A 10635-nucleotide genomic window follows, 5' to 3' on the forward strand; every position below is an offset into this window, starting at 1 on the left:
TAGAGCCATTACAACCCAGTGCCTGACACAGGTTGGGTTCCAGGAGTACACAGCAAGCCACAGAGGCTGACTTTTCATCTTGTCCTCTTTGAGTCATTAAAATTACATTTCTCCTTCATTCAGTGATGGCTGAGGTTACTCTGAGAGTTGTAGTTTAAATGCAGCTGTGGTGACATCCTCTGGTCACCAGGGAGTTATGATTAACAAGTTGGAGCCTCGGTCTGATTATAATACTAATCTGGAAAAGATGGATGGGGTGCTGCTGTGTGCCAGTGAACGCTGGAGGGCTCAGTTCTAAGAGCCCATGAAGGGCCTTCTGCCAACCCCCATCACAGTCTTTGTAGCTGTGGTGCTGCCAGTGTGTTAAAAAAGCCTGTCGGGGAGTTCCCGTCATAGCTCAGTGATAACAAACCCAACTGGTACCCGTGAGGACGCAGGTTCAATCCCTGGCCTTGCTCAGTGGGTTACAGATCTGACTTTGCCCTGAACTGTGGTGTAGGTCACAGACATGGTTCAGATCCCAAGTTGCAGTGGCTGTGGTGTAGGCTGGCAGCTGTAGCTCCGATTCGTCCCCTAGCCTGGGAACCTCCATATGCCGTGGTGCGGCCCTAAAAAGACCAAAAAACAAACCAAAATAGGCCTGTCAGGTACCCTCTGTGCAAGCTGGACTCTTACTACTTCAGTGTTCCCTGCCTCACGTGTCCACAGATTCCTCTGATCAGGGCTGCTCCCTTGGCCCCCAGGCTCAGAGCTTTGTTCCTTAATGAGTTGCCAGTCATGGACCAGTTCATGAATGACTACGTGGAAGAAGCCAACCGGGAAATCGAGAAGTATAACCGGGAGCTGGAGCAGCAGGAATATCATGACCTCTTTGAGCAGAAACCCTAGAGGAAGGCTGCAGGGTGTCCACCCTGGAGGTGGACGTTTAGAAGCAGGATGTCTTAACCTCAGCTCTTCCAGAGCCCCCTCCCAGGAGGGGCTGTCTTTGTTCTCCATGGCCTTTGTGTGCCGGCTTGAGTGCATGTTGTCTTTATTGTCTATACAGCGCTGAAGAGCATCACCTGCACCAGTGATTTGGCAGGGGAGGGGGGTCCTCATAGAGGATGACCAGACAGGAATTGTCCTTTGTGTGCAGTCGGCAGTCCTGATAACAGTGTCTCTTGGGGGCCGTGGCAGCACTGTGTAAGGGTGGGGAGAAGCATTTGGATCACGAAGAGTAGCTGCTGTAGGGGTCAGAAAGAATGCTGGCTGCCCAAACTGTGACTATGCCTGGGGGGCTGGGCCACCACAGGCCTCAAGCCTCAGACACCGTCCCAGGAGAGCCCTCCACCCCAGTGGAGTGCCTTCCTCCCTGCTTAGGCCCTCTCTGTGGAAGGCTCGGGCCCTGCTGGCCCTGGGCCCCGTCCTGGAGGGAGCAGCACAAGCTCTGGCCAATCTCAACGCATAGAGCTAGCAAATTGGGCCGAGGTCACTAGCTTGTTCTAAAAGGAGAAATTTTCCCTCGAGGAGTAAACTGAAGGGAAAGACTTGTTGCTTCCCAGAAGTGTGTGACTTTTGAACTGACACAAGCAGCCCCCGTCGAGATTGGTTTTGAGCTCCCCTCATGACATCACTCTGGTTTGACTAAGTCAGGGATGAGAAAAACTGCTGCTCGGGCCTCGCTGGCGATGCTTTGCCTCACTGTTAAGAGCAGTGTCCTACGGCTTCATAGTCTTAAGCCCAGGGTTCTTATCACTTAGAGGCATCCTTGAAAGGGGTTCAGTCTCCACCACCCATACCTCCCCTCAGTCTTGCCAGGGAAGGCCTGGTGTTCAGGCACAACATTCAGGAAGCTCATGTTCCCAAGCGTCATTGCTGACCCTGGACTTGTTTGGCTCCTGAGGCCCAGGAATTTCAAAGAATTCCAATATCCAAGTTAGAATTCCTTCTAGTAGCTTTGTATTCAGCTGGACTCAAAAGCGGAGGGGAATTACAAGTGCATCCCATGCCTGACCTCCAGAATTAGTGTGGGGCAGAGGGAGATCACAGCACAGATGCATGGGTGATGTCTGTTAGGACTTCAGCGCCTCAGCTGCATAGATTGTAAATGCTTCCTGAATTTCACATATTTTTTGCATGCCTTAGGAAGAAGCACATAGGCAAAACCAGCAAAGTTTCTAGTAATGTTGAGGGGCTTTTGAGAAAGGGCTCTGGCAAAGAAGAGAGACAGAAAAATGATGGAGCACATGTGGTCTGTCACACAGAGGCCTGCATGCAAGTGGTAAAGCACTTGTTAAGGGCTTGTTAGTGAAATATACTTACATTAGGAACAAAAGTTGGATTTGAAGCCAGATGAACGAAACTCCAAATACCATTAAACAGGAAGTTCCCGTGTGGCACAGCAGGTTACGGATCCAGCATTGTCGCAGCTGTGGCGGAGGTCACAGCTGCAGCATGGGTTCGAAGCCCCGCCCAGGAACTTCCACATGCTGCAAGGTGCGGCCAAAAAAAAAACCATTGAATAAGAACTCTTGCATAAAGAAAAGCTCCTGATAAGGCCCATGTGCTCCCGTCCCAGCTCCCAAAGCTGCTGGTGACAAGGGCCCAGACTTCTTAGGCTTCACTTCTGGCTGGCCAGAGGCTGGGGTCCACAGCGGGCCTGCCTCTGCTTCAGAATCAATAACATAGATCTTAAGTGCAATTGATGAAATAAGCAATGAGTTACTGTAGCTTCCTTTAGCTCTACTGAGCTCTTTTTAAAAACTCAGACTTGAGCAGTCTTAGAAAAGGGAGAGGTGGGGTGGGGGTGGGGGTGGGGGGACCACAGGCCATCTAAAAATCTCCTAGGTGGATTGCTGTGAACATTGAAATGAAAGCTCTCCTTCTAGGAGCTCGAGCCATTTCCTGGCTGCTGCACAAGAGTTTTTAAAGAGGGGTCGGAGCCCGCCTGTCACAGCGGGTCTTAAACACTGCGTGGGGCTGTACCTCGTGGTGATCTTGGTTTCTGACCATTGTCCATAGAAATGCTCTCTCACCAACTTGCCCCACTGTCCCAATTCCTCTCCCATTGAGGGGAAACTGTGTTTACCTCAACTTGAAGATGAAACTGTGATTGAAAAAAGTCAAAATGTTAAGTTTCAAAGCCAAAAAGGCAAAACTGGCTGAGGCCTCCGTAGACGCTCCTCAGCCTGCTCGGGTGTGTGAAGGGCACACTGGTGAAAGGGCATTCCTTGGGGCCCACTGGCGGTGCCCTGGTGAAGAGGCACGCTAGTGGTGCATGGTGTGAGCTCTTTGAGGACTGAGGCTGGGAGGCCTCCTCCTCGCTCTGGCCCTCGTGGAACCTTCAGGGCCTCTGGTTTCTGACTGTGAAGTTTCATATCCACTTGACTCCTCGGGGCGCTCCAGATGGAGCCATGGGGTCCTAGGCTGTCTCTAGAGGAGAGGGGCCAAGATGCTGAGATTTTGACCTGCGAAGTGGATACCAGAGATCCAGCAGAGACATCAGGTTCTTAGGGACAAGCAGAAATCCTCCAGGGGCTTACATGCTTTTTGCCAACTTTCTTTTTTTAGCAGCTTCAGTTTTATATCACCCCGAGTGAGTGTGATAATGTTGAAGTCGCTGAAGTTATGGGTTATTTTACATTTTGATGTGGGATTTTTCTTTTTTTTGATTGGAAGGAGGAGGCAGAAATTGGAGAAAAGGGATCACCCCAAGGAAGGGGCCACTAGCAAGGAGTGGAGTTGGCCCCACCGAGTCCTGGGGGCTCTGACCTGAGGCCTGGACACTAGGCCCTGTGGGTCACAAGAAAAAGTTCCCTCCTAAATTCTGTTAGGATTTTGAAAAATTTTTGCACAGTAATAAGCTCTGGGTTTGCTCTTTGGGCTTCTCAAAAGGGAAAAGTTAACTCAAAGATTGTAAACTATGAAGTATTCCAGCCATGTTGCTGACCTAGATGAATAGTTGTACCTCAAGTAGGTGAGAAATGGCTTCCTCATTGTCCCAGGTTGTCAAATATTAATGACAGAAGAGCTCACTTACGTGCCAAAATTCACTTTTATACTAGTTTTTCAATGCTTTAATATTTGTAACTTAAATTTTAAAACTATTTACAAACACTACTGTAACTTCAGTGAAACAATGTGTGATTGAAGCTTTTTGCTTATTATAGTATTTATTATACTACTTACTTCAGTAAATATATAAAAGTAGCCTTCAATTTATTTTTATATTATTTTCATGTTTTTACCTGCAGTTGTGTTATGTGAATTTACCTTGTTAACTGAGACGTAATGCTAAGGACCAATAAACTATCACTGAATAAGCAAGGCCTCCAGTAGTCCCTATTGCTGTGGTCCTGAAGTGTCCCTGGTGGGTGAGGTGGTGGCCACGGCTTTCCCCTAGGATGCCTCTTTGAGGCGAACTGGGACTTGCACTCCCTTCCCCAGACCCTGGACCCCTGAGCGAGCAGCCCACACCACAACTTGGGGTGGGCACTCTCAGGGAGCCCCAGATCCCAAGGAGGGGCTCAGGGAAGCTGGCTTTGGGCATCGGGGTCTCCCGGGGCCCCAAAGATAAGCTCTCCCACCCTCATGCCCTGCCCCTGAGCCACATCCACCACCCCCACCCTCTCTTGTCCCTCAGGGCATCCCACTGGGGTCAGCTGCTGCTCAAACCATTGCTGCACAGGCTGGTCCCTCAGTTTAATCCCAGTCGAAGCCCCTCCAGGTGGCTACCCAGTCCTGCTTAACACATGGGGGTGAGTAAGCATGAAAGGTCAGTAGTTTGCCCAGGTGGCAAAGCCACTGCTCTCGCCCAGTTAGAGCTGAGCACCCCGCCTGTCTGTCCCCAGGTCGCCAGCCTTGGAACCGCATGGTCTGAGGAAGAGGTCGATAGGACCCCCAGAGCTCTGGGGGCCCCGTGCAGGCCTGCCACTCACATCCCCTACCTGGGCTGGGATGAGTTGACTAGGAAGGGGCACCACCAAGAGGCAGCATCTGCAGAGACCTGCTTCCTGCCCAACTCTCAGCACTGAGGCCTCTGGCTGAGGGAAGGGCTCTACTGGGAAGATTGGGGAGCTGGCCTGAAAAGGAGGGTGCAGCTTCCCCGAGAGGGCTGGGAAGGTGGTCTTGGCTTTGGATGCTCCAGAAAGTGGAACTGCTGAAAATGAGAAGTTTCTCTGAGGAGAGAAATGCTGATGTATTCATTTCTATGATACAATCTAGAACAGTCATGCCCAAAGCAAACCTGACCATAGCCCCACTTCCAGCTCATGACAGAAGGGGAAAGAGCTGCTTGGTTGCTCTAAGAGGAGTCCAGGGTGGTTCCACCTTCAAGTTCAGCAGGACGCAGGGTGGTACCAGATTCAAGTTCAGGTGGTCTCATCAGAGCCCTTTCCCCATCCTTACTAGCTTCACTGTCCCATGGCAGTAAGCTTCCTCTACGCCACCAGCAGCCCCAACACCCCTAAGGCAAGACCCAACCTCCCTCTCCAGAGGCAGCCCCAGAGTTTAAGGTCACATTCTCATCCCTAAATCAGTCGCCATGGTCAGAAGTATTCTGATTGGCATGGCCGGGCATCACTGCAGCCTTATGAGGGCCCCTCCAACAGCACTGGGGAGCCCAGTTCCCCAAGGAAGAGTTTGCACCCCGAGATCAGCATTGTACATCCCCCTGGAGGCCACTTCTGAGATTTTTCTGTTAAAATCAGATAATCTATTTGAATTAAAATTTTTTGCTTTTAGCCAGTCTTTTCTATCACAACTGCTAGCAAACACAGTGTTCTCTTAGGGCAAGGGTGACACTGTGGTGATGACTTTGAACCAAGGGAGGAAAAAGTTTAACTTGAAAATGTTCTATCCACAAGATAACTGGCCCCCTCCTCCGAAGATGGAGAAAAGGCTCTCTCCTGCCTCTATACACCCAGGAATACTGCTGTTCCAGAGGAGCCTGGGTGATAGTTGATATTTTTTTTTCCTAAATAAAAGAAAGACTGTGTAGACTGTAATGTTACTTCACATTGGTGGGGATAAGAGGTAGACCAACTAGAGAGTTATTTTGAAGAAACAGTTGACAGATGAAATGACTAATTAGACAAGGGTGAAGGGATGACCTTAAGGTAGAAGTGGAAAAAGCCAAAGTGGAAAAAAACCTAACATTTTGAAACAATTCCAAAATGTTGTTGTTGTTTCATTCTCCAAAAATCTGAAGAAAAATAAATTTGTTTATCCACAAAGTATTCCTGTTTTCCCCAGGCCTCTGCATTGCTAAACCAACCAGCCAAAAGAATTTGCTTTAAAAAGTTGGATCAGAGTTAACAAATAGTATGCCAAACGAATAAATGATTATAAATCTGCTAAAAAAAAAAAAGCACTAGCCAAATAAAGCAGGAATATATTTCCATTTTATCCTATCATTTTTCCCATGCTGATAAAGAAGTTTCCTTTTTTTCCTTCATAGCTTCAAATTTTTCAGAAGCTTCACATCTTGCTCTGAAATTTCATGGCTGGGTGAATGTACAAATAATAGCAAAATAAGGATAACAGGAAAAGGAAAGATGTTTTGATAATCAAAAATTCATGGAATTTTTCTAGCTAAAGAGTGGATTTCAAGCTCTGTTTTATAGATTAAAAAAAGACCCAAAAAGACTAGAGGTCTTGCCTGAGGCTATTGCCCTGTGCCTCCCCATTAACTTTTCCTCTCTGCTTCCAGCTTCCTCTGTCTTCTGAAAGGCAGCCTGAAATGGGGCCACTGGCAGTGTCAGCCCTGAATGGTGAACTCGAGGCAGAAGCTTGGGCTGCTCCTTGACACCGGGACCAGTGAGAATGAGAGCCCTGGATGAGGCCGAGGATACAGATAAAGGCTGAGGAGGGCAGTGAGGGCCAGGAGCATGCCACGACCTGGACTCTTAGCTAGAAGATAGGCTGGTGATAGGGTTCGAATGAGGTGGGGCCTAGGGGTAGATGAGGGCGGGGAAGTTTAGAGCCAGCTTTGGTGGGAATGCAGATTCCTGGCCCCTTTAGGGACGCCCTGGAGCAGGATGAGCAGAAGTAGGTCAGTGTCTACTGGTGTTTCTCTGCCAGGGGTTGCCTGGCTGAGAAGCTGAGCTGTGGAACTGGAACCCAGGTCAGAAGGCAGAGGGGCCTGACATGAAGGCAGGGGGGCAGCTCTGGAACCTTCCTGCTCAACAGCCTGCTGGTCAGCTAGAATCCCTGAGCAGAGAGCCATTAGCCCCCTAGCCAGTGCTAGATTCAGACTGTGAATATGGGGGGAGGCACAGAGATGTCGTCCTGAGGGAAGCAGGGCCTCACTGGCCCTCCGCAGGGCTCCTTGCCTTCCCGGCTGCCCCTGTGGGGTCTTTCTCTCAGAGGGGTGGATGGCAACTGGGAGAAGCCTTCATGCTCTGTTAGTTGAGCAGGAGGGGTCTCCCTCCCATCTACCCAGGGGGCCTAGAGGCATCCCTCAGGGGAGAGGGGAGGCCAGTGGAGGCCTGTTCCCTCCATCAGCCCCCTCCAGCATCGCTGGAGGGAAAGCAGTGGGAACAGCAGCTCTTCCCAGGAACAGCACAGACACCACTGGAGAAGGACCGTGAGGGGCTGGGAATGCTGGTTGAGGCTGCCTGTGTGGGGCCACCAGAAGCCCCAAGACACTCGTAAAACCCGGGAGACTCCAGGCAAAGCTGAAAGCTGCAAGATAGGGGAAGCCATGCCTGCCGAGGGTCCAAGGAAGGTGAGGGCAGCAGGACAGAGCAGATTTAGAAGCAGAAATACAAGGACTTGATTAATGTCTGAGAAGTCCAGGCAACAGGAAGGAGGCAGAGGAAATCACGAGTGTCTGCTCAGCCAACCTGCGTAGCAATGGAGGATGGAGGATGAAAATGACAATCCGGGGAGTTTCAGGGCTCAAGAGTGTCCAGGAACTGCACATGGACTTGCTGGGCATGTGCTCAAATTATCATGGTTTTACTGAGCACCTACTGCACCAGTGCTGCACTGGTGAAGATACGCAGCCCTGCTCTCAGGGAGACCCCAGTCTAGCCTGGGAGACAGGGCCCAGGCAGTAAAGTAAGAAGAATGAAGCTTGTACTGCAGAGTTGGGGACCATGAGGATCTGTGCTGGATGCAGAAACTTACTTTAAGATGGTGCGACCAGGAAAGTCCTCTCAGAGCTGAAGGTTGAACTGAGCTGCAGAAAGAGCTGTGGACACGCTTTCCAGGCCCCCAGACTCTCCAGGCCTGGAGGGAGGTGAGGGCCGGCTGTGTCAGAGGAACAACTGGCAGCCACTGGAGTGGACCTCCTCTGGGATGAGGTGGGAAACAGGCAGGTGCCGGGTGAACAGCATGCCCTGCCCCACACCTCTACTTCCCTGGGCCACAGCAAGGAGCTTGCTTTTATTTGTTTGCTTGTTTGTATTTTTCCTAAATGCCATGAAAAGCCATTGGAGGTGGAGAATGGATAGTGGATGGAGACAAGTCAGAAGGCCAGATGAGGAGCTCCCGTTGTAGCACAGCGGGAATGAATCCGACTAGTAACCATGAGATGTAGGTTCGATCCCTGGCCTCTATTGGTGGATCAGGGATAGGGTGTTACTGTGGCTGTGGTGTAGGCTGACAGCTGTAGCTCTGATTTAACCCCTAGCCTGGGAACTTCCATATGCTGTGAATGCAGCCCTAAAAAAAAAAAGAAAGAAAGAAAGAGAAAAGCCAGATGATGGACCCGGCAGGTGGTGCAAGTGGGCAGAACTGAGTTCTACTTTGGATTTTTTTGTCATTTGTTTGTTTTTGCTTTTTAAGGCCACACCTGTGGCATATGGAGGTTCCTAGGCTAGGGTCACATCAGAGCTGCAGCTGCCAGCCTACACCACAGCCACAGCAACGTGGGATCTGAGCCACGTCTTCGACCTACACCGTAGATCACAGCAACGCCAGATCCATGACCCACTGAATGAGGGCAGGGATCGAACCTGCATCCTCATGGATACTAGTTGGGTTTGTTTCCACTGTGCCACAACAGGAACTCCCTGAGTTCTGCTTTGAAGGTCAATCCAACAAAACTTGCTCATGGATCAGATGCAGATGAGTGGGGTGACCCCCAGGTCCAGAGCAGCCAGGTGGATGGTGGTGGATACGAAACTTAGGAGAACTCTTTGGCCTGAATTTCATTTGAATTCCCTATTAACCACCCAGGTTGGGGAGAGGAGATAAGTAGGTGGTAGCATGTTGAAGCCAGGAGCTCAGTGACAGGCACCCTGAAATCTGGCGGTCAGCTGTGGCTGGTAGAGAGCTATGGACCCAGGCAAAGATCCAGGGCAGACCAACACTGAGAGCTAGGTGTGAGGAGAGGGGAGGGAGAGAAGGAAATGTTGCAAGAAAAAGGAGGGATTGGGAGTTCCTGTAGTGGCTCAGTGGTTAACGAACCCGACTAGCATCCCTGAAGACGCAGGTTTGATCCCTGGCCTGAATCAGTGGGTTAAGGACGCAGCATTGCTATGAGCTGTGGTGTGGGTTGCAGACACGGCTCGGATCTGGTGTTGCTGTGGCTGTGGCTGTGGCATAGCCAAGCAGCTGCAGCTCCGAATGGACCCCTAGCCTGGGAACCTCCATATGCCGTGGGTGCAGTCTTAAAAAGACAAAAGACAAAAAAAGAAAAAGGAGAGATTGATGGGGCTGGGTGCTGCTGGGCAGCAGGGGTGGGCAGCTGGCGAGAGCTGAGGCAGGATGACCTCGGGACCAGGAGAGCACCTTCAGCGGAGTGGTGGGGACAAAAGATGGGTATGAATGGGTCAGAGAGAGGTAGGAAGAGCCCGTGGAGGAGTTCCCATCATGGCTCCGTGGTTAACGAATCTGACTAGGAACCATGAGGTTGGATCCCTGGCCTTGCTCAGTGGGTTAAGGATTCGGCATTGCTGTGCCTGTGGTGTCTACAGCTGGTGGCTACAGTTCTGATTCAACCCATAGCCTGGGAACCAATGGCAAAAACAAACAAACAAAAAAAAGCCATGGAGACAGGATAAGAGACAACTCTGGAGAAATTTGTTCTGAAGCACAGCTGAGGAACTGGGTGGTACCTGGAGGGGGCAGTTCAAGGGAGGGTTTTTTGTTTGTTTGTTTGTTTGTTTTTGGCTGCCCCAAGGCATAGGGAGCTCCTGACTCAGGGATCAGATCCCGAGCCACAATTACCATCTAAGTGCAGCAACACCAGATCCTTTACCCACTGTGCCGGGCTGGGGACCAAACCTGTCTTCCAGTGCTCCCAAGATGCCCCTGATCCCACTGCACCACAGCAGGAACTCCCAAGGGAGTGTTTTTTTGGTTTGGGGTTGTTTGGCTGCATCACCAGCATGTGGAAGTTCCTGGGCCAGGGACTGACCCAACGTCACAGCAGTGACCTGAGCCATTGCAGTGACAACCCAATATCCTTAACTCAATGCACCAAAAGTGAACTCTTTAAGGGAGAGTTTCGGTTTTTGTTTTTAATGAGATACTATAGAGTTACTTCTGCAGATCCTAAAATCTACAGGCATAGTGGCAAAAGGAGAAACCTCAGTTGAGAGGATCTTGGAAACCATGAAGCACTTTGTGGAACACAGAACTCAAAGTTGTGTCCACAGTCCAGTAAAATCTGCCCTCATGGGAAAGAATGAGAGAGAATATGTGTGT

The 10635-nt window shown here is 50.4% G+C and overlaps 1 protein-coding gene across 3 annotated transcripts in view; it reads left to right on the forward strand.

Annotated features, from left to right (window-relative positions):
- The window catches only part of C17H20orf194 (chromosome 17 C20orf194 homolog), a 153097-nt gene extending 148791 nt beyond the window's left edge, over positions 1-4306 (forward strand). For all 3 annotated transcript variants that reach the window (XM_021078124.1, XM_021078125.1, XM_021078126.1), the window contains one exon: positions 776-4306. In XM_021078124.1, coding sequence (XP_020933783.1) covers positions 776-888 — 113 coding nt within the window. In that variant the 3' untranslated portion in view covers positions 889-4306. The remainder of the gene's footprint in view (positions 1-775) is intronic.

The sequence above is a fragment of the Sus scrofa genome, chromosome 17 (genome assembly GCF_000003025.6).
Source record: "Sus scrofa isolate TJ Tabasco breed Duroc chromosome 17, Sscrofa11.1, whole genome shotgun sequence".
Lineage (NCBI taxonomy): Eukaryota > Metazoa > Chordata > Mammalia > Artiodactyla > Suidae > Sus > Sus scrofa.